Source organism: Fringilla coelebs, assembly GCF_963513975.1.
Source record: "Fringilla coelebs genome assembly, chromosome: 2".
In the NCBI taxonomy this organism is placed as follows: Eukaryota; Metazoa; Chordata; class Aves; order Passeriformes; family Fringillidae; genus Fringilla; species Fringilla coelebs.
In genome coordinates this window covers 111,910,332-111,934,538 of record NC_140029.1, presented here as the reverse complement: position 1 = coordinate 111,934,538, position 24,207 = coordinate 111,910,332, and the positions used below count along the sequence as shown (strand labels likewise).

The 24,207-nt window shown below is 47.3% G+C and overlaps 1 protein-coding gene across 1 annotated transcript; it reads left to right on the top strand.

Annotated features, from left to right (window-relative positions):
• The first annotated feature begins 1,012 nt into the window (after positions 1-1,012).
• On the top strand, positions 1,013-21,291 carry CD80 (CD80 molecule). Its single transcript, XM_084225788.1, has 7 exons — positions 1,013-1,125; positions 1,268-1,362; positions 12,808-13,131; positions 14,578-14,859; positions 16,865-16,990; positions 19,680-19,803; positions 21,185-21,291. Exons 2-6 carry the CDS (start codon positions 1,281-1,283, stop codon positions 19,784-19,786), a joined length of 921 nt encoding a protein of 306 aa, XP_084081914.1. The 5' UTR covers positions 1,013-1,125; positions 1,268-1,280; the 3' UTR covers positions 19,787-19,803; positions 21,185-21,291.
• Positions 21,292-24,207: the final 2,916 nt, after the last annotated feature.

The following is a 24,207-nucleotide window of genomic DNA, read 5'->3' as shown; positions in this document are numbered from 1 at the left end:
TGAAGGAAAACTGGAGCAATGTAGCAGCAAATCGATTCTGATAAAAAAGGATGCATTTCATTTAAATCAAAATAATTTAAACCAGCAAACCAGAAGCCTGCATTTAAAGAAATTATTTTACTCTTGATTTGTATTTGCACTTTTTTTTTCTCCTTGAAGGATACCCGGTTTTCATTGGTGTGCAACCCTCTTGCTGTGATTATTACAGCTAAATAAAACCCCTTGCACTGTAACTGCTTACATTATACCAGGGCTTATTTATTTTGCAGGAGGGTGTGCAGTATCTGTACAAATCTACATCACTTAGCATGCATTCAGTCCCTCGGGCTCTTATTTACTAAGTGATTTGTTTTTCTGCCCAGGATTTGCTCTGGACTGGCTTGGGTTGGTGATGGCTCTGCCCTTCCAGGCTTCAAAGCAGGGATTGTCCACAGGGATTGTCCGCAGGGATTGTCCATGCCTCGGGTGAGCAGTGGGCACCTTCTGGGGAAGGCAGGACACAGTGCTGGGGAGGCAAGTGCTCCCTCCACTTCCACAGGGCTGGCGGATGCTCTCTGGTGGCACCACCACCATCCACACTTGGCCCTGCCTCACACCCTACTCCCTCTCCAGGTGCTCAGCCACGACATCCATTACAGGCAGCCTAAGCAATCCTTCTTAAATTTTCTTTGGAAAATCCATTCCTTGACGGATGACATCCTGCTGGGCCCGAAATGGCGGGGCAGGCATTGTGTTTAATTTCAAACGTAATTTTATACAACTATTCCCAAAGCGGCATCAGGGTTTCCCTCAGCGGCAGTTTACCCTCCAAAGCCCCAGGACAGGGTCCTTCTGCCGGACCCCTCCCGGCGGGGGGAGCCCCCAGAGCATCCCGAGGGATGACGGCAGCCGTGCCCGCGGGGTGCGGAGGGCGGCGGGCGCGGCACACCCCGTGAGGAAGCCGTGGGCGGTGGGAGGCGACTTATGAGGCCGAGCGGCCTCCCGGCGCCTCGACTTCCCCTGCAGCCTGCCGGGGAGTGCTTCGGCAGCCCGGGACAGCCGCCAGGCCCCATGGCCGGGCACTGAGCCCCTGCATCCTCCCTGCTCAGGGCGGGCCTGGGCGCTGCTCCACCGGGGAAACGCCAGGTACCTGAGGGAAGGGGGCACGCCGGGCTGTGCTCGGGATTTTGGCCGTGGCGGCAGGCAGGAGGGTGAGGGACGCTGTGGAGGGTGCTGTGGCTCCTCAGGCTCCGTTCCTCTAACTTATTCCCCTCTCCTCCCGGCCCAGGAGCTGCTGGAAGATGATGTGCCTGCCCGCCTCCCCGCCGGCGCTGAGGACGTGCCTGGGGCTCGGGCTCTTGGTGCTGCTCTGCCTTGGGAAAGGTAAGCAGGAGCCAGGATGGGAATGTGGGAAGGGGCTGGGAACCAGCAGCGGCGCCCATGTGGTGGTCAACAGGGCATGGAGGCCCTCAGGACGCTCCTGGTGCCTTCTACCGGGGCTGAGCGCAGGGTTTGGGGCAGCTGGCACTTCACTGAGGAGCCCTCAGCTCTCATCTTCCCAGGCCCATTGCACCAGGCCCATTGCATCCCAGACAGGCGTGGTGATCTCGCATTCCAGCCAGGTTAGAGAAATGAGGGTGTTTTTGGTCAGCTGATGTCTGAGGGGAGCGCATGGCACGGCCCCTTGGGCTTTGATTTCAGTGGCAGCGTGGTTTCTGCAGCTTTTTGGGTGGTTCTAAGGGGGTGCATGGTGGAAAAGATTGGCAAAGGTGACAGCTTGGGGTGCTCTGCACCTCCTGGGCAGCTCAGCGCAGGGCAGAGTTCTTTCTCCAACAGCACAAATCCCCAGTGACATCCTGCCTGGGCTGTCCGCTGTCCTTTCTGAGGACTTGCCATAAAGCTCACACAGATCGCTCCCCACCTCAAAAGGCTTGGGATGTGTCTTAGATGTGTGAAACGTTAACCTGGAAACCACACAAAAGTTACTTCTGAGCTGGAGTTCGCTGTGGATGCAACATGAGTTGTGCTTATTGGCATGTTAGTGTTTCATTGCTACTCTAGAGCAAACCTGGGCTGAACTGGGGCTCTCGTTAAAAAGCAAGTGATGTAAAATTAGGAGCTTTTCGTGCTCCTAATGTGAAACTGGGAGGTATTTGATGCCGGGCTTCATTTTGAGTTTCAGCCTCAGAATTTTAAGATAAAACTTGGAGAATTTAGCTGGGAGTGAATTTCAGAGCTCACTTGTAAAGAAAGCAATGACCTCAAATGTCGCTCTGGGATCTCTGCTCTTCTGTCTTCCCCTCACTCCTTCCCCCACCTCTGTGCTTGCAAAGCATCTATCAAGCACAAATATATTTTGCTTGTATTTGCATCAGGCAGACAATCTATCACGAGCAGAACTGTTTCTCTCACAGTACTTTAAGAGCTTGGGGTATGTTAATAATGTAATTACAATAATATGGTAATTTGCCAGTCATGTAATTTCTCTGAAAATTATTCTGGTTCCTTGGCTAAAGGATGTATAATTTGATGCATGCTAATATCCCCTACTAGAAATAGGAGTTTGATAAGAAAACTAACTGTTCCTCTAGTTTTACTTTTGGGGTACAATTTTTAGATGCTTCTCAAGCAACAAGTCAGTGGAAGTCCTGGTGCCTCAGGTGCTTGGCAGACTGATAACTGATCAGCAGGGCAGCTGATGCACTTATTTTCCTCTCTGTATGCACACACACATACGCTCTGAACCCTTTCTCTCTGAAGATCAGCATTCCTACATCAGTGCTCCTGGAAAATACGTGGTGCAGTACCCACAAAGAATTGGGTTTTAAAAGCTTTACTGGTGCTTGTGGGTGATGCCTTCTCAAGGCTGCCCACAGGGACTACAAGGACCAAGTTCTGACCTTGTTGTGGCAAAATAGTGGAGCCCTGGGTGTCTGCCATCAGCCTGGCAGCCTTTCCACACAATACTGCGTGAGTCACCACATTTACAGGACATTTTACAGGACACTACACATTTTACAGTGCTGACCCCACATGGGACTGCTCCTGACCACATCAAGGCACAGTCAGGGCTGGCTCCCAGAGCCCATGTCCTTGGTTTGGCCCAGGTGTCCTGATGCTGGCACACCTCCCTGATGTAGCAAAAGGTCAGGTAGCATTCCAGGATGGAAACAGGCACCCTCTGTAAAGCCCATGGGAGTGAAATAGTAACAGAGGGGATGCCAGGCTGAATTTTCCTGTCATAGCACTGGAAGGCATTAATGGGGGGCTTAATTAAAAGGGATTTGGAGGTTGTCTTGCATTGGAAAGGTTGAAGGTTGGTTTAAAGTTGTCTTTCATAGGAATTTCATGTATGTGCAAGCTACATAGATCTATTTATTTTCCTTTGAATTGAATTTTGCTACTCTGATATTCACCTGAGGTGCCCCCCTGAAATGCCAGTGTAATTTAGAGCTGCTTCTGGGATGTCATCTGCTAATGGAGACACTATTGTGCATGAACAATGTCTCCTTGTCTCAGCATAAAATGGCAAAACAACTTTGGTTGCGGCACAAACTTTTTTATTTATGATCTGAATGCACTGCTGCTATCCCCACGGGCTTGGTTTCGTCCTGCCATTGCACCTTCACACCTACCTACAAATTGTAGGATGTTCTCAGTTCCAGTTTGTTATCCTACAAAAATATAGCTTGAAGTCCCTCAGTATGACCTTTCCCTGCCCTGTGTGCAAACAAAGCAGAGGCACTGACTCCAGAGACCCAGCAAGTCCAGCTTTACGTCCGTGGAGTATTTTTAAACTTCCCTGGAGTCTTTTCTTCTAGCTGGGGACCACTTAGCTCTTGGTTTCTTCCCAGGAGTGAAATTTTTTGAGAAGTTTTGAAGAAAATTCCCTACAGCTGTTCTAAGTTACTGGAAAGTTGGGAAGAAAGGGGGAATATCCACTTCTGTCAGCGAGCAGTGGCTCACAAGTAACTCATTCCGGGAATCCCCTTCCCTTGTGTTACTCCCAGTAAAGAGCTGGGAGTGGAGCTGGGTTTCAGAAAGGGACAGTGAGGGCTGACAAAGATTCCCTGTTTTGTGGCCACCCCTGGATATTGAAGTGTCTAACAATGAGCTTTGGGTGCTTGGTGTCTGATTTCCGTGCCAGCTCTGGTATGGGTTGTGCTGGGGCAGATTTCACGGTGGAGATGGCAGAAATTTTTCTGTACCTACCGGATTTGCCCACTTGATCAGTGGATGCAAATTGAGTTTCTGACTTATTCCTCTTCATGCCTTCAGCTGTTGTTTTAATTTCTTTTTTCGGATGAGTTTCTGTCTCCTGTTCCAGACACGCGGGAAAAAAAGTCTTTCGAAACCAAGGGCAGCGGGTCTAAGGAACTCCTTTTTCTGTTTGTCAGTCTGTCCAGAGTGAAACCTGCTGTAAGAGCTTGTCTGGAGAAACAGAAACCCAGCTAAAGCCTACTGCTCTTTGCTTATAGAGACTGTTTTACTTCTTCTGTTGAGTGCTTCTTAGATTAAAGAATTCTTTAGGAAGAAAACCACAGAAAGTTCGACTTAGACAAGCCAGACAAGCCACATTTTTACTCACAAAATAGAGTTGAAAGCCTAAATGCCCAGTTTGTAAGGCTATGGGTCAAATGTTCCTTTCGCCCACATCATTTCCTTTTTCCAGTTAGATCGGAATGAACCCAGATAGCTGCAGTGACCTCATGTTGCTCTGACTGCAACAGCTTTTTTGCATTTCTTGGATCACTGAGACATTTGTGTCCTTTTTGCCTTGTGCATGTTGGACATTCGTGCATTTAAACCTGCAAAGTTTGGAGTAGACACTTTTGTTAATTGTGGTAGATTAGCAGCAGAAAATGCCGCCCTTACACCCTCTCACCTTTCCTGCTCATCACTGCTTTGATTCTGAGTTCCAAGTGGGGTTTAATGGGGGTAATGACTCTGATATAAATGACTGATGTTATCCCTCTGCCTCTCTTGTGGTGAGTTAGTTTTTTTCAGAGCCAGTTTGCTTTTACAGCTATGCTGTGCACCCTGGAGGGGGACGGATGCAAATAGGAGTCACAGTTGAGGGGTACAAACAGGTCATTGCCACCAAGAGATGCAATCCTGCTCCTCTCTGGCTGAGTAATCCTCCTCTTCTTTGCACATGTGTGATCCTTGGATTATCTACTTCACCAAGTTTCCTTTTTTTTTTCCTTTTCTTTTCTTTTTATTTTTTTTTTAGACTGGTATATTAAACCAGACTCTGGAGAGCCCTGCAAGGGGGAATATGTGGGATTGGAAGGGAAAGGGGAGCCAGATCCCCTCTGCTTGCATGGGGAAGGCATGAGATCATTATGAGTTTGTTGTCTGGCTGCATCCCAAGGTCATGCCATGCTGGGGGAGAATTTCCACATTCAGAGAAATTCTCATGTGGAATTACAGATTTTGTGTCGGAAAGGATCGTAAAGCTTATTTTGTTTTAACCTCCCTGCCATGGACACTTCCACTAGACCAAGTGGCTCAGAGTCCTACCCAAAGTGGCCTTGAACACCTTCAGGGCTGGGGCATCCACAGCTACCCTGGGCAACCTGAGCCAGCACCTCACCCCCCTCACAATAAATCCTTTCTTCCTAATATCTGATCTAAAGCTTCCCTCCTTCAGCTTTAAGCCATTCTCCCTTGTCCTATTGCTACATGCCCTTGTGAAAAGTCCTTCTCCAGCCTTCTTTAAGGCTTCTTTTGAGCACTGGAAGGCTGCTCTAAGGTCTCCCTGGAACCTCCTCTTCTCCAGACTGAAGGCTTCTCCTTCCTTTTGAGCATGTGTTTCCCAGTATAAATGCTGTGCACATGTGGATGTGGTGTCTTCGCAGGGTAGCAGGCAGGTGTGCTGGATGCAGTCTGTTCACTTGGCAGAAGGAAGTCAGTTTTGTTTTAAAACAGATTAACTTTATGTTTAATTGTAGCTCTTCTGTCCCCTTTGGAGGGGCACCACCATTGGGAGTCTCAGGAGTTCATTTGAGAATATGTAAATCTTTCCCAACTCGGAAATGCCACAGGCTTTGCTTCTGCTTTTTCAGTGTTATGCTTTTAAAATATCATTGGTCCCAGGGGACTCCCTGACTGAAAAGAAAGTGCTGACTGATGGCTAATGGTGGTATTTCTACCTGCCCTGAGCTGAAAGGACACCCACCTTTTGGCGAGCCCCAGTCCCTATCTATCACATAAAAAGTTATTAGAAAAGGAAGGAAGGAAGTCTCTCTGCACACTGCCGCTCTCATCTTGGCAGGTACTCTCTGGTGTCCTTCTGAATGCCCTGCAGACAGGGATTTGATCCCTGTGGAGGTGTTCTTCTAAGTGCCCTGCAGACAGGGATTTGATCCCTGTGGAGGTGTTCTTCTAAGTGCCCTGCAGACAGGGATTTGATCCCTGTGGAAGTGCTTCAGAGAGAGCAGAGCTCGCTGTCAGACACCGGCTCCTAAAAGGAGAGAGCCCTTCCCTGCCCTGCCCTTTCCTCAGTGCTCCAGCAGCACCTGCCCAAGGCTCTCCTTCCTTTCCCTCTGCAGCTTCTGGAGCTCCCAGCCCACTCTGGGCTGCTCTGCTTTCCTGAGGGTCCCAATGGTTAATGACCACTCTCCATGCCGAGCTCTTCTTTCAGCTGTGTAATCTCTCTGACTGGCGGGACGTCTTCAGAGCGTCTGCGAGTCAGTGCCTGAGCTCAGACCAGTTTTTCTAGCAAGATAATGGCTGGCAGGCCTGCAGCATTGGTAGCTGCACTGCTTAGTGTTGCTATAGCTGCGGGCAAGTACTTCAGCGGGGAAAAAAAAAATTAAATTTGTAATTTTTCAGCTTTGAAGTGGACTTATGTGAGAGGTATCATACTTGATTTTCCTAGTTACTGGCTGCTTTCACCTTCTATCCATTTCAAGAGAGGGCTGGCTGCTTGGGGAGCATGTGAGACAGAGATTTAGTAAGCACTGAAGAAAACTACAGCCTTAAGCAGTGGGGAGGACCTCAATTTCAGAAACTGCTGTGAGGACAGTAGCCTGCATGGCAGTGGTACTGCAGGAATTAGGAAAATTATCTGAGAACATCTTCAGCTGGGAGATAAATATAGAGGAAGTACAAAGTGATTCTGTCAGCAAGAGACAGAGACTGCAGGGGAAAAAATTAACAAATTTATTTTTGTCTGTCTTTGTGGCAAATCTCCCCCTACCAGCCCGTCTTACACAAATGCCACATCTAGTTTCTGCTCCCAAACCGGGAAATCAAAAGAGTGCTGAGCAAGATGTAGGAATTTGATCTCTAAAGGAACTAAAATATGCAAATTTTCTGAGGACATCCAGATTAAGGGACGCTCCCTTCCCTTTTTTATTGTAGCAGGGTCACACGGGCTGGGAATGGAGAAAAGGAGAAGGCTCAGAAAGTCTCTTCTTTTGCTCATTTCTCCAAGTCAAAGACGTCCTTCTGTCCCCATGGCTGGTTTGCAGGGGACAAAACGAGATCTCCATCCTCTCCTCCCACTCTGCAGCCTGGGGAAGGGTCTAAGACATGATCTAGTCCCCATCTCCAAGTAATTCTGGTTCCATATCCAGCTCCTTGCTTGTATCTGACCTCTGCCTGGTGCCAAGCTGAGGAAATTGCCGGTGATTTGTGCAGAGTGGTGGTTTTACTTATGTAACAAACACAGCAGACTGGACATACCCGGGCAGCTGCCTTGTCCCAGGCTGAATCAGAAAGCTGGAGATTTGTATCTCCACGAGTACTGAAACCTGAGCTGGAGCAAGAGGTGTCAGCTGGAGCCCCTCTGCCAAAGTATTTCAGATTCCCTCTTGTCTTCTCAGATGTTAATGCAGATCACCCTCTGGTTTTCAGAACCACTTCATTGCTTCAAGGATTTCTTCTTTAAAGGTGAAGATGCACAAACACATGCAAAATAAAACAGCACTACAATGATGTGAAGGCTGCTGATGGAGTGGGACACCAAAACACCCTGGGAGTGTTATAATAATTGTCAAATCAACAGTATAGAGCTGGACAAACCAGGGAACCAGGGTTACTCTTTTGTTTAGAAGGAATGTGGCAGCATGAAGATGGGAAGTGCATAAAACCATGTATGGGGTACCCTGAGGTTACAGCACAGAAGAAAGCAACGATGAACTTTTAGAAAAACCTGTTCAGAGCATTTCCCTACCTCAGAGCTGCCATGGCATCATCCTGCACTGGGATTAATCCTGCCACTCAACTGCTGCAGGCACACTTGAGTAGTGTGAGCAGGTACAGGGAACTGAGGGGAATCACTGTAAAATAAGTCCATCTCTGGTTTTCTTTGGGACCCCTTCTTTTCTGCTCCCCTCTCTAACCACGTTTGGGATGAGTAAGGGAATTTGACCTGAGCAAAGCATCTGGATTTGCAGCTGCTTTCCATCACCAAAGCAGCCAGAGCATCAGCAGGCCCGTGGTTTGTGATGAGAGGTTGGGCTTTGGGCTGTGCAGGGGAAAGGACCACTCCTCCTCCTCATGTCTGCCAGGACCTCTCTTTGCATGCCTGGACTTGCTGGAGTGCAGTCTGTGCAGAAGGAGCCTCAGAGGCTTGTCAGGCACTCGTGCCTGGGTCCATCTGCAGTCACAGACTCCAGAAAGAGGACAGGCAGCAGGGCCTTAGAGCACCCACTTTTCTCTGTTTCATCCCATCTTAGTGCACAGGGTCTTTTCAGTGGAACACAGAGGAAGGCAGTGGTTTTATGCCCTTCTGAACCAGTGTCTCCACACAGAGGTTATCTGGGCATCTAGCAGGGTCTTTCTGTCATCAGTGTGTTCACAGGAGTCACTGATTTAAACACAAAGCATTTCATGTGTAGCACAAGACATTTGCTGGCTTTTGGCTCCATGGACAGCCTGGGGAGGATCTCATTCCTCATTGGTAAAATCACCTGGGATAAAGACAAGATCAAGGGGGAGTGTCCTTTAGTCCTTTAAAAATTCAGCTTTTAAAATGTCTTGATTTTTTGACTCGTTGTTTGTTTTGCTTGGAAATCCCTGTAAAATACTGCATTGCCCTCAAAGGATAAATCATGCAAGTTTGGGGTGGATGTGCTGTTCACAGAAAATGAGGGGTCTGGGCTGCACAATTACCTGCAGAGTGGCAATCCCAGGTGCATGGTTCTAGGCAAAGTCAGTGATGCCATTAATTTACCAGTAGAGATACCAGCTGCTGTTGCAAAAATAAATAGAGAACCAGAAGGGAAAAAAGCAAAGCAAGGCTCAGAAGGGCAGAGAAATGAGGAATGCAGGGGGAAAGGAATGGCTTTGGAGCTTCTGTTCACCAGGACTTATCTGGAGGTTTCCAACAGTTTGAGGCTGCTTCTCCAGGGCATTGCTAGATCTTTATCTGCTTTTTGCTGTCAAATCTCTCAGCAAGACTTCTGTGACAGAGGAAATCTGCTCTCATGTGCTGTCTGGCTGCATGTGTGGTCAGGATAACAAAGCTCTCTGTGGCTGGGGAATTTCTGAGTCAAGGCTTGGGCAAAGAGTGCAGGAAGTATGGATACAGGCTCAACAGCTCTCAGGACTCTGGAGCAGACAAGAAGGAACAATTCTCTGTACTCCTTTATGTTCCAGTTAGCCCTGCTGTATGGGGCATCTGCAGCACAGGCATGCTTTGAATGAAGCAAGCTTTTCTGCCCAGGGAAGAGAAAGTCAGCCCTTCCATCAGTTCAGCATTGCCACGGGCTTCCAGTGATGGAGTGATATGTGTGCACAGCAAGAGAGTGGGTGGGCTTCAGAGGGGTAGGCAGAGGAGGGATCTTTTTCTAGAAGAGTCATTAAAAATTATTTCCATGGTGAATACCTTCCCCACAGCCTGGCTGCAGAGAGCATTCAGCACAGAAACGGCACACAAAACTGGATTTTCATTTTTGCTTTGCAGTTCACCTCTAAAGTGAAAGGGGACTTTTGTAGGGCTGAATGACTCTTCATGGACTTTGGTTCCTTCAGGCTTGCAGCACTCAGGTTGCAGTTTCAAGGGTGCAGAGCCTTTTAAGGGTAGTCATGACATCAGCAGGAGTTTCCAGCCCCTGCACATGTACTCCCGAGAAGGTTTTTGTTCTCCTTTTGGTTGCAAAGGAGACTCTGAGGGGCAAGGTAGGGAGAACCTCATGCAACTCATGATGTGATGTCACCCTGACATTTACTGTACACCTACTCTTCCCCTATTGCTGCAAAAGGAAATAGAAAATGATCTTTATCAGTCCCAAAGTTTGACTGGATATTTGACTGGCTGCACTTTTGAGTCTCTCCAATAATAGTAAGAGCTGCTCTGTGAGAAGAGGCAAAGATGTGGTCAAAGATAAAAACACATGTACACACAAACACACACAGAGGTGCAGGAGAAGCAACTTCAACAATCACAGCCTGAGGTGGGCTGCTTTTAAGGTGAACAGAAGGAAATTCTTTCTCACATAGCATGTAATCAAACTGCACAAGTCATTGCCAGGGGATGTTGTGAATGCCAAAAATATATGTGCATTCCTGAAAGGGCATTGCTGAAAAGGCATTCCTGAAAGGGCAAGAACTCTTCCTGCGGGGTAGGTCTAGTAGTAGCAATTTAAATGCTGATGTCAAGAAATCCTGAATTTCAGGCTGCAAAGGTTGGCAAGACAAGGCAGATTTTCTCCTGCGTGGAAGAATTAGTTTTTCTCTCATTTTGTTACCAGTTGATGTCTGACAGAGGTCAGAGCAGCTCCTGGCCTGCCCCAGCTTGGTTGATCAGGATCTGCAATGCATTATAAGGGAAAGTACAGGAAGTGGGGGGAAAAAATGAAACTTCACCTTTGGAAGACCACTGGAGTGGCTGAATAGAGGGAAACCAGTTAAACAAGAAGTTGCTAATTTTATTACATATTTTATTTTATTTTATTAATATTAAAACATTGCACAGTGTCACCAGGACCTCCACAGTATTTTTGGTGTGCTTCCTACAGATTTAATGTCACGTATGCAAGTGGGACAGGGGTGGGTGTGCAGCTGGGGAGGGGAGTGAAGTTTATTTCACAGAATCACAGAATCATTTAGGTTGGAAAAGACCTTTAAATTCTTTGAGCCCAACCTTTAACTCAGCCCTGCCAAGTCCATCAATAAACCATGTCCCTGAGTGCCACACCCACAGGTCTGTTCTGTCCCAGGTTTTGTGTCTGGGCTTTACTCCAGCTGTGGTGGGGCACTGGCTGAGCATCCGCTTGTCTCCCTCCAGCACTGGCAGCTGTAGGATTGTGATCAAGTAACCTGGCTGTGCCACAGGGGTCTTGCTGTGACAGTGGCCCCAGGGTCTGTGAGTCACCCCAGGGTCTGTGAGTCACTGCTAAGCAAATGAGGCCTGGCAGGCAACCAGCTGGTGCCTGCCTTGGACACCACCTGAATGTGAACGCCACAGCATCATGGTCCAGCCTGAGTGCTGCACCCTGCCTCTGACAGCAGGGCTGGGATTAGCAGGAGTGAGCCAGCATCAGCCAGACTTTGCTGGGGCCGTGGCAGTTCTGGGGCTCAGCTTTGTGCATTGCTCAGCTCACACTTCGGGCTTTGCATGTGCACCCTCCTCTGTGCCAAGGGGTGATGCTGCGCTGTCCCCATCAGTGACACACCGTCTGTCAGGACTTTCCAGCTTCCTCTCCCAGGTGTGCTTACTGAGGTGTGTTCTGCAGGGAAAGAAGAGGGAATCTGAATCTTTTCTGTCCTGTAGACAGCTATTTCCTTGTTTTTCTGCTCTCGGTCAGTGGAGTGTAACAGACTGATATCCCACTTCCACCGCTGGAGATGAGTGCTAGGGCAGCGAGGCCGAGGCAAGCGGGACAGAGAGCAACCTGAGCTTCTGGACTAACAAAGCCGGGTGCACATCATCCCCAGGCTTGCACTAACTCAGGTGCAGCACAGGGCTGTGTGTCCGTGCTGGGTCACCTTTCAGCGGCAGCAGGAACTCCTTGCAGGGCTGCTCCCTCGGATGGGGAAAGAGGAAGGAGTGGGAAAGCAAGGCGGATCATGAGAGTGGGGTGCTTAGCAGGGGAATTACTGCTCACACACTCAAAGTTGTACTTAATTTCACCCTGCAAGGGTCTCAAGTTATTGTTGTCAGCACATGGCTGTACTCCAGGTATGGCACCAGCACAGTCACTGGCCAGGAGTTGGGGAACATCTGTGCTGGTTTCAAGTCATCCCATGAGCTTTCCCAAAGATAAATTTTTTCTAGCTAGACTAGGCAAAATTGTTCATTTGCTAATGCTGGAAGGCTGATGACAGTATGGCTGCAACCTTTGTGCATCATTGTAGGTTGATTCTGTTTTCTGGGATTGTGAATGTTTTGGGGTTTTTTTCCTTTACAAAAAAATAACTACCAAAAATCCCCCAGCCCTCCTGAATAAATAGTCCACTGTGGCCCTGTTAGGCATGCCGAGAACCTGGTGGAGAGTGACAAAGATTTTCAAAACACCAGGCTCTGAAAAGGGAGAGCAGAGGAGATGGCAGTTTGTGCATGTGTGTTTCTATCCCTGTTTTCAAAGGGGCCAGCAAAATTTCTGTTCAGACAAGCACCTCTCCTGCCTTTGCCCTCAGCAATCCATGCAGCAATCCTTGTGTGCCCACTGGGTCATGATCCTGAGTAGGAGTGGAGCATGATGTACAAGGATGGCTCCCCTCAGTGCAGAGCTGAAGCTGTAAAACAGCTCAGTGAGTAATTGTTGAGGGATGTGAGCAGTCAGAGCCAAAAAGGGTGAGCTTTAGGCAACAGGTACTGGCACAAGGCTGTGCCACTCACTGACTCACTGACTTTTGTTTGCCCCTCCCCTGCAGGCCAAGCGCTGGAGAAGAAAGTAGTCAAAAGCAAAGTGGGGGAAAAGGTCAGCCTGCCTTGTTGTCATGAAATTCCCAGCTCAGAAAGCTTCCACAAGTACCGGGTGTACTGGCAGAAGAACATTACAGACGTGGTGCTGGCCTACTCCGAGGGGACCATGATGCCCCAGCCCGAGCGGTACCAGAACCGGACAGAGATGGACCCGTGGAACCTCACGCTGTGGATCTCCCCCGTGGAAATCCTGGACAACGGCTCCTACCAGTGTTTGGTTCAGCACAACTCAGTGCTCATGTGTAGCGAGTCTGTCGTCCTCTTTGTGACAGGTAGGTGCATGCCTCCTGACACCTGGCACCTGAGGCTCTCCAGTGCCAGCTTCCAGGGCTGAAGGATGCTCTTCCAAGCTTATTCATACTGTAGCAGATAGGCTTTCACCAGGAAGCTTGAAAGAGTGTTCACTTGTAAAGTTACAGTAATGGAAGCTTGTTAACTGCTTCCATTCCAGCAGTCTCCCTTCTTACCTTTCTAAAGGTACCCCAAGTACAGAAATTTTTTTCCCACCACCAACCCAATGTTCCTCCCCCTGATGTCTTCCTCTTGTGAAAGGATCCCTCCTGGGGCCCTCCCCAGGTATCCCTGATGATGGGTGCCTGAGGCAGCTGTCTTTGGGACAGAGCAAGACCAACTCCTTAGTCTTGCCCTTAGCAAGACCAAGCTGAAAGAGAAATAGGGTGGCCATGGCAGCGTCCTAGCCCTGCCTCCAAACCCCTGTGGAGCTAGCTGCACTGCAGCTCCACACCCTAAGGCTGAATTAATCATGGAGCTTTGAGGCTTTTTACATTAAAGAAACCGAGTTCCTTTGTTCAAAATGAATCTGAATCTTCTCTTAGATTGGTAGGCCACAAAAAGTTCCACTGACATTTTCCATTTCCACCGGTGTTTTTGTGGCAGTTGATCTCAACCAGAGATACTAGCGACATATATAAATATACACAAGCATTTGAATACCTTTAACAGCAGAGAGTTACATGAATCTTCCAGATAAGTCAGGAGATTTGGCAACAAAAAAAAGACAAGCTCCTGAGGTTTGGCCATTTCCTGCTGGTCTGAGGGCATATGTGCACAGAGACAAATTTAGTGATCTTTCTGGGAACTGGCATGAAAAAAGGGAAGTATACTGCCAGCACCCTTTTTTAACCATGAGGGTTGAGGAGTTAACTGCATAAAACCCATAAAACTACGGATCTGTTTTCCTGTCCACAAATACTCCAGTTTCTTTCCGGCCAGAAATCCCCTTGCTGCCTTAACGGGCCAGCTGAAATAATTCTGGTAGACTTCTGCTCCCTTTGGTGAAGTGGGATCAAGTTATTGTGGGGATCAAGAGAGGGAAATGCTGGAATCAGGCTGGGACATCTGAAGGGATTTTCCAGGCTGGATGGCAGTGTGGCATTGCTCAACAGACAATACCACACTACCAACAGACAGTGGGCCTGGAAGGAAAATTGTCTCTCCTTGCTTGCCACCACTCAGCCACACAGTGTTGAGCAAGTTTCTTTCAGTGGTGACTGGTTGCTTGGTATCCATGACCATAGGCAGGAAAAAATTTCCATGGTGAATGCCCTTCAGGTGGGGGAGTCTTTGCTTGGGCTGTGGGTTTTGGGGCTGCAAACCTCGCTGTGGCCTGACAGAATGGTAACCAAACCATTTGGGTTTTGGGGCTGCAAACCTCGCTGTGGCCTGACAGAATGGTAACCAAACCTCTCTCGCTGCAGCTGACTTCAGCAAGCCCAACATAACGGCAGAAGTGTCCGCTGACTCTTGCGAGTCGACTGAGATGGTGATAACCTGTTCTTCTCACGGAGGTTTCCCCAAGCCCAGAATCTCTGGAGCCCTCAACAACATGTCCATGGAGTGGAATGCCAGCTGGGTGTCTGAGTCCAGCTTCAGCCCCTACAATGTCACTGGAAAACTGGTGCTCAACGTGACCAAAGACACCAGCATCACTTGCTCCGTTGAATACAGTGGCTTTGCCACGTCTGCCAGCTTGCTTCTGAGTATGTTTTATTCATGTTTTTTGTAACAAAACTATTTTGTTGAATCTGCTGAGTTGCCTCTCTGAGAATGCAGTAGATTTTGTGCAAGTGTTCATGCAAGAATCCCCCAATGATCCCGCCTGTGAACTACACACCAAAATATTTTAGAGGCTGGAAGATAGCCAGGCTGGGAAGGGAGGGTTACAACAGTGACTGACAAGCAGAGGCAGGTCTGTCTTCCTGCTGCTCTACCACAGCTGGACTGAGAGCTGAACTGGATCCTGTTGTGATCTGGTAATGTCACATTTGGTGGCTTCCACAGGCTGGGGCTGCCACCATCCTGTGCCACTCCATACCAGCATGGTTTTGCTGCCCGCTGTGTGATACAGACCTGGTATTTGAACGGAGGGACCAGAGAAATGTCTGTGCTTTAAAAGACACAGGCTGCACTTTAAAAGAATTTCCTCATTTAACAAGCATGTTTGTCCCTGCTTCAGTGAAAGAAACTGTCAGCTGGGGTCTAGACAAAATTCTGCTTTCAAATGTAACATAGGGTTAACTCATACGAAAAGAATTCCATCACTGAGCATGGCTTAGAAGTGATGGCATAATAGATAAGTCTGTGCTTTGAAAAGCTTGAGGCATAAGTGGAAACAGCATGAGGGAAGGCAGCACACTACATTCCAGATGTTTTGCAGTAGAAGGGGATTTGCAAGAAAATTCGTAAAGCCAAAAGGATTTTTTTTTTCATGTTGTTACCAAAAAAGTATTCTGAAATATCTCTGGGCCTGATGTTTTTACTGTGGAGATAAGGGCACCTTCAAGGGAAGATAGAGGAGCAGCATTTTTCCTAGGGAATTGTACCTTATTCATCAAGGTAGCTTATTCATCTATCTTACTAAAATCAAAGGGGCTTGTGGGGAGAGGTGCTATTCAGCTTCAGAACAAATGCCAGGAACTAGTGCTTTATGAATATTGGCTATTGCTGGATGTAGAGCATAATGTCCCTAATGAAGGGAGAATAAGGTTAAGAATAGCTCACTACATAGAAGCAGAGAGCAACAACAAAAAAGAAAAGCAGTAATCAGAGGAGGGTGCGGTGACACAGCTGCAGCAGTCACAAACCCCCCACTTTTTGACTTTTAGGATGTGGAACCACTCCCATTTTGGTGTAAATGGTCCTCCAAACAAACCTTTCATGAACACTGAGTTACTGACAGAACAGAGCCTCTGGTAAATGTAGAAGGCAACCCCTGCAGAGTTGGAGGTTTGCATCCCCTCCTGAGGGGAGGTCTGAACAGCAGATCTGGCTAATTAATGTCTTAGGAGGGGAATGATGCTTACCTGTGCCAGAGCAGATGGTGGAAGAACTGCAGGTCTGTGCACATAGGTCTGCAGACCTATGGACTGGCAGCAAGTCCTGTCCTATACAAGAATGGCCCAGTATCTGCTCTAAAATCCCAGTGGTAGAATGGGATTTTCCACCATCTCCAATGGTGAAAAACCAAAGGCTCCAGACACACTGAAACTGATTTCTGACACAACACTGTTCCTGCCATGCAGAAAAAAGTCTATTCTAGACTGTTAAATGCATTCTGCTTCACCTATGAATCCAAAAGGAAAAAAAATTGGCATAAATTGTTGAAAACAGTAAGGAAAACTGCAGAGCACCTTTGAGAGCAGAAATTTTCTAGCTGTGAACTCAGACTTTTTCACCAAGCCCAGCTAATTTCCCTGAAACAGCTCATGTGTATTTAAATATTTCCTGTCTCAGTCCTGTTCTGGACAAAGACCCAGCTTTTTATGTTCTGTGAGTGTGTTAAAAATTTCAGCAAATGTGGGGGAATGGAAGAAATTTAGGTGAAATTTCAGCTTTGTTTGTTTGTTTATTGAGTAAGTCCATTTTCAGGCTGAATAGCTGAGTTAGAATTTGGCCAGAACCCCTGAAATTCACATAACTGGTCCTACATGAAGATGCCAATATCCTTAAAGGCCGTTTATTTATGGTTTATTTCTCCTGTCTCAGACAAAACAAACAACTGCGTTGTTCCTCCTGTGCCTCCACCTTATAATGTCATTACTGCTTCAATTATCATCGTTATCACCTTCATTCTGGCTATCACCCTGGCAGCAAGATACCTCCCAAGGCATGGTAAGTGCAGCTTCTTTTTCAAGAAGGTGTCTCTTAGTGCTGATGAAGTTTCTATGTAGGATACACATTTATAGAAACTTTACTGTCACATCACCAGGTATTTCTGTACCTTTCTGTACCTTCTTCTCATTTTCCTTTTTTTTTTTTCCTTTTAGCACCCACTGTCACAAAATCTAAGCCTAGCACATGATTTTCATACATTTTGCGTGCAGGAAACACTTGAGTTCAGGTTTGAGAGTGGAGAGGTGACAGGGAGTTTTGACAGCAGATCAAAATATTTCCAAAATCAGAGATAATGAAGAGGTTCACAAAGGTTCATTTTTATGTATTAAGATGCTTTAGGATGCCAAGGATCTTGGTGATTATGATAGATACAGCTGAGCTCTGAGAGCTTCAAAACTGGATCTCTCTCCACACCCTACATCATCCCTCTGAAAGTCACTGAGCCAAAGTAGCAAAAATACCTGGTGTTAGGGCCACAGGAAAAATTTCAGCAGAGCAATGTCCCACTTTTATGAGAACACCAACCAGGAGAGTTACATTTGTGTTCTTTGTACAGCCAAAACTAGCACAGGTAAAGTGTCTGGTCCCATCTTCTGAAGTCTTCAGTAACTCCAGCCAAATCTCCAAGAGTTTTTCAATGGCAAAGGGGACCTCAGATATCTCAGGGTTAGTGGACAGCTGAGTAATTTACTTTTTCATCTTCAGAAAAATCCTATCTGTTAGCTGTTGCTCCTAATCATGTCTAAGCTGAACTTGCCAGAAAGTCACAGAAGATGTGGGCAGGCATTTAATAGATTTATGAAGGCAGGTAGGATTGAAAGTCAACAGCAGTAGGTATGTTATCCACACCCTGTGAGCAGCTTTGCAGAGCAGTCCTGGAGAATGACAGCAGGCCTTGCAAATACATGAGGATAAATAACACCCAGCTGAGTTCTGTCAGGTCACTGGGGAAGCCACATCTGGGGACAAGAATCCCACACTGAGGGCTCTTTGCTCAGGCCATTTACACCACCAGGCCATGGTATTCCCCATTGGAAAAGGTCATTTTCTGGGCAGCAAGGGCTCAGCCCACTCAGAGACACCTGTAAATTTGCCATGCTTGTGCCTTCTGGTACCTCTACTTCAATTTCAGACAAATTCACTCCCAAGGCAGATGTGTGGAGGTTTCATTACTATTTTTCTTTTCCCTTCCTCATCAACCACATCCCTTCAAAAACCAATGTGACCATTGAGTCAAGCTGGGCTAATTTCCTTTTAGTGTTTTATCACAAAGAAAGGAAGTTTCTGGAAGGCTGTGACTGCGGGTCACACCTGTGCACCTCCTCATTTTCCACCCCTGTGCCCTCATGACACCAGTGCCAGTTCTTCTCCCCTGCTGTTCCCTGGGGCTGTGTCAACAGGAAAGCAACAAGCAGCCTGAAACCAAGAAAATCACAGTTGATCACAGCCTGTGCTGTTAGCTGCATGTATAATGAACTTCTAATTATAGGAGAAAATGAACTGGAATCAGAAGATTTGGCTCTCAACAAATATAGGCTGGAAATTAAAAGGTTCCTTACCATTAAATTAGCAAGATCCTGGAGCACTCTGAAATAGCCTTTTATATAGGAACTGAGTTGCTTTTAAAGCAGATGTAAAAAGCATACCCATGTGGTAGAATGCAATCACCTGCAAACAGCATGGCTCATGGCCAAATTAACTGGAATTTCCCTTTTAGTCCCACTTCCATAATATTCACAGGGAGTAGATTTGCTGAGTCAGGTGGTGCTATTTGGTTCAGCCAATTTCCAGACCAGGCATGGAAGAAACTGTAAAAGAAACCGTAAGAAGTGTAAGAAACTGAAGCCAGAGCTTCCATCCAGCTTTCCAGTTTGTGCAGTTGTCCCGTTTCAGTGCTGCTGTGCGTGGGCACCTGTCTGGGAAGGGCAGTGTCTGCCCTAAGATGCTTCCTGTGGGTGCTGCTGCAGGTCACCTCTCAAGAGCTCTTGTGGGAGCTCAGAATAGGTCTGAGAGTACCTTTGTTGTTCTGGGCTATGGAAAGCTGAGTCAGGAGTTGCTAAGAGTGGTTTCTGAGCTCGAAAAGCCATGCTTCAAAGAGCTGAAGTGTGGGAGGGAAGAATAGAAAGGCAGAGCAAAACAAAACCGAAAAGTTCTCAGATCCGTGATTGTTGTGGTGGCCAGAACAATCAGGTGCTTCCTTGAGGTTCACAGCCGCCTACTCTGAGGAGCACACAGCCTATTTTGCAGTCATTTAAAAACGAAAACACAAAGCACCAAGATTGGAGGTCATCTAAAGAATAGTTTAGGATTCACATTGCATAATTTGTGCTGGCACATTTGCACAAGATTCAGCTTGAGCTACTAAAATTCAGTCATAGATGGTGAGATATTAAGGGGATCTGCTTAATCTGAGATCCTCTTAAAGCACTGAAAGGGTTTGTTGGTTTTCACTCGGGCATTCTTTCACTCAATAGGTAAACTGCAATTAGTGACATGTAACTTCCATCATTACTTCCCTTCTGAACTTATCTCAGCATGTAGCAACCTGTTCTTGTGCCAGGTTGAGGTTCTAGCCCTGTGCTAACGAGAGCAGTTTTATCCATATGACAGTATATAGATATTTATTTGTAACAGAGCTCTCTGTCAGGACCATATCCATATACTAACAAGGGATCTTCTTTTTCAGTTTGTTCTCACTGTTGCAAGCACCAGGATTCGGTGGAAGAGGGTGTGAAAGAATACACAAAGGCACCCATGAGCTCTAAAGTGACAGCTGAAACATCATCTGTATGACCAGATAGCATTTGCAGGTAATTTTCTTCACTCTTCTCTTGGCAAAACAGTTTCTCAAATACCATTTCATGCCTGTGCAATGTTGGCTCAAAACAGCACGTGTCATCCAGCTGTCAGATCTGCAGTGACATCCCCTGCCATTGCCCCTGTGCTCATTTCATGGGCCTCCCAACTAAACACTGGGCAGTCTTTTTGGGCTCATGTTGGGCTCATTCGTGAGTTACTCATCCCTATCTCAGGTGCCACGTGTGGCTTCACCCCCCAGAGGTTCTGGCTGATTCCCTGTGAGCCTGATCTGATGCCTCAACATGGGAACATCACTGATGATAGAAATTGAACATTGACCAAATGGTGGTAAGGGAGGGGGGAACAAAATATCAACTCCAGCCTTCCCAGTATGATCAGACACTCCTGTCCACTTCTGAGATATATCCATTCCCTTCAGCAGCTGGAAGAACAAAGAAGGAAAAGTTTCCTCCCTCAAGCTTGCCCAGAAAACACTCATATTTTAAAAGGAGTTACTTTTGATAATGGGGTGTTACTAAAGAAGGGCTGGGGAAGTCTGGCTTGCCAAGGTTTTATGATTACGAAGGATTATATTTGCTTTGGCTTGAAAGCTCAGCAGTTTTCAGGACTGTGTCCTCCAAAAAGACACTTAAGTGAAGATTAGCAGCTAACTGTTCTTATTCACATCATTATCCAGATGACTGCATTTCCTGCTCTCACCACAGCATGCAGAATTGCCAGGGTAATGCCCTAGAGCAACAGCTGTGGGGTCCTGGAAGTCACGACTTTGTCAAACTGTGCACTGCAGAATCTAAAAGTTTAATAGTTTGGAGATGGAAAGGAGGGGAAACTCTCATTCAGGCCACTCGTCTCATTTCCAAACCTGACCACCCACTCATGTTTTCCTCTGGGGAAGGCCCTGTCTGGAACAGATACTAGAACCTTGGTTAGCATGAATTTTGGGGAGTTTTGTGATGGGAGTGGCAGGAGTTCACCTACAGAATAGACCCATCTCTCTTGTTATAAAAGTTTGTCAGAATTTTCCTGTAGGTCGCTGGTGCTTCCCGACTCCAGCTGTCTGTAGAGTGGGATGGAAGCTGTGCTTCCCTAGTGGCTGACTGCCATGTCGTGATGCACTGGGCCATGTCCTGCTGCTGCTTAAGTAGGGAAGCACGTTCACTAGTCATCCTCACTCTGTTCCTAAGGTTTTTGCAGGGAGCGTGGGCCAGGCTGCAGCTCGCTCAGAACAGCTCCAAGCTTAGGGACCAGGAGCCCTCTTGTGGAGGGCTCTCGCAGGTGATATCTGTTTGTCGGCTCCGCAGCATTACTGGGCTACACTTAAGGTGTGAGAAACAAAAAAAGTCAGTGACATCTTTTCCTCGGGTCCCTCAGGTTCTTCACGCTGTGCATCCCGCACCGCAGCCTCCACTGCTGGTTGTACAGCGATGCTTGCTGCACGGCCCCTTTGGCTCTCTGCAGGGGGGTGGCAGCAGGAGAAAACTCTGCTCACCAGGGCTGGAACACGACCTCCTGTGGACAGATGCAAACCCCCACCCATGCCACCGAAGCTGTGCGGTGGCCTCGTTACAAGGAGGTCGCTGGGATTCCAGCTGAGAGGACGCTCCGTGTTCCTGCAGCAGGGCTGAAGGATGTCACCGGTGCCACACCAGGTCAAGACTTCAGCAGCCTCTGGCTTTGATGCTGCCTCTGTGAGAAGCAGGGGCCTGCAGAGCTCTAGCAGGGAGCCCATGCCCACCCACCCCTTCAGTAACACGGAGCTGCCCTTTGGGACACCAAATCCTGGCATGCAATCTCGTCAGTTTGTGCCTCCACATTGCGAGTGGGACCAGCCAAAACTTCTTTTATATTCAGCCTCACGCAAGAATCTGTTCTTCCTGCTGGAGGACTTTGGATTTGGACTCGACCATTACAGATACACATCCCTTCTCCCCTAAAGAGGAAATAGTGGACACATTTTTCATGAAAAAAAGACATCTTGGAAGTGAGTCTATGTGCCTCATGCTTATTTGCAGCGCTATGAGACTTTTTAGGGAATGATACACAGCGACAGCACTCCTAAGAGCTAATTAGTATTGCTTACCTACTGCAGTGGCACAAGTTCTCATACCCTTTCTCTCCTGAAAGGACAGCCTTGCCAACCCAAGCACCGAGGTGCAGCTCCTGCATTCAGCTGCAGTGTGAGGGCACACCACCTGTGCACACACATGGCCAAGCCTCTATGTGCATTCCTTCCCAGCCATAAAGCCCCCTTGGAACCTGTGTGACAGCCAGTGGTGATCTCCTGTGTATCTACTGTCATCAAATGCAACTTGGGGCCTTGCTTCATAAACGTGGGTCTGCTTCTGTGTGTACATCTGCCACGGGATACTTGTTAGGGAAAGCTCTGCAGATTTTTGGGAGTTTCTCACAGCAATGTGAGGATATTTACTTTGCACTGAACATTGCTGCTTTCTGCCACTGTTCTCTATACAGCCAGGACTAGAAGGAATTTCCCTGCAGGATGCTAACATTGAACAGGACTCATCTGATCCAGGTGACATTCTTGCCTACTGTGTAGGAAAAAATGGCTTCTCATTTTGAGGGGAAAGGAGGAAAATGCCCCAACCCCCAATAAGCTTCCCAAGCAACTCTACCCTGAGTTTGACTGGAATGTTTTTCCTTTTGGCTCTGCAAGCTGTACCCATTCCCTCACTTTTCTGTCCATGTTATCAAGGAAAACCAAAGTCTGAAAGCACAGCGCCATCCTCTTTGTAGGATATGTTGCTACTTGAGCTGCTTATCTTCCTAGGACACGGCAAAGATAGTCCATCCATTTCACTTTTTTTCTAGTTGGTACATATTGAGAAACTGCTGGAGAAAATAGGAGGATTAAAAGTGGTTAATAGGATACTGAGCTCTGAGATTAAGTAAAAAATAAGACAATGCTCCCTTCCTACCCCTGCAGAGTCACACTGTGCCACCACCTTTTTACTGCTTTCCATTGTATCAAGTATAATGGGAACTTCTGATCATTCTTACAGAGGAGTTTTAGACAGAGAAAATGAGGTAAGCTGGGGGTTAAGGAAACACTGGCATTTGTGTGTTTAGGATGCAAACAGAACACAAGTGACAGAAATCAGGATGTTTTCAAAAGGCAGCCTGACCCTATTGCAGGACTCAGTGCACGAGTGATGTGTCTCACACTTTTCAGGTTCCCTGTTCTTTCAGCCTATGCTTGCTCCAACACAAACCACCAGCTCCTTGCAGGCTAACCACCCTCTCTTGGCATTCACTTCCAACTTTGCTGATTTCCAACACTGTTCTTCCCTATAAGCACACTGCAGCTGCACCTTGCCAGCCACACCACAGCTCTGCCAGTTGTACCAGCATGTTCTCCCTCTCACTATCCCATGCTCTCTACTTCTGCCCTGACCAGTGATTGCGCAGCCTCCCGGAAAAGGGTTTGTCTTTTGCTCTGTGCCAAACATTTCCACATCACCACAAACTCCAGTAACACTTCCAGTAACTCCTTCTAAAGGAATCCAAAAATTTCACTGACAAGTATGTCTAGCATCAGGTTATTTGGTTCATTTTTCATTAAGCACTAATACTCTGGATCACATTTTCTGTTGCCTTATGCTGTGTTCAGTGAGTTACACATAAATGGTTTCTATGAGACTTTCTCAGCTTCATTATCTGTGTCATTGTAGCAAGTGAGCTGCTCTGTTTACCATGGATGTTTTGTATATAATGTTTCCTGGGGTTCCTCCTTTAATTGTATTAAAAAATAAATAGTAAATTTAGTTTCCTTTCCTTAGTAAAAAAAGATGTCTGTCTATGCACTGGGTAGAACCTCTGTTATTCATGTTAGCCACCATTTCACAGCATCCAGGTAGGTGATGGAGGTGTTGACAAAGTTGTGCCAGGTACAGCTGGCATCAGGCCACAGCTCTGTCCAGTGTGCTGACAGCAATGACCAAATGACACTCAGGTAACCCAGCTTGTGACTTCCACACCCCTCACATCTCTCAATTTGCCAGGGGTTAGCTAAGCAGTGTGGCCACAGATCATCCTTCTCCCTCCAAACAGGAGGCTCCCTGCAAAAGCAAAACCCAGTGTGAGGTGTTCTCACTGTACCCCTGGCCCCTTGGGTACCTACTCTGAAAGTGGAGGGTAAAGAATTTCAGTGCTGTGCTTTTGCTGGGGGTGGAGGGAGTGGAGATGTGAAGAATCCTTTACAGATAGGCAAGAAACAAACTCTGAACCAATTCTTCACTCCCCATTTGGGAGTCTAAGAAATAAGGAAGTGCAGGGAACTAAATTCAGCAGGAAACTGAGAAACAAATGGCTGCTAATCTTTAGCTGGAAGTCTCTGCTTCCCCTTAAGAACATGTAGCAGCCCTCCCTTGCATGGA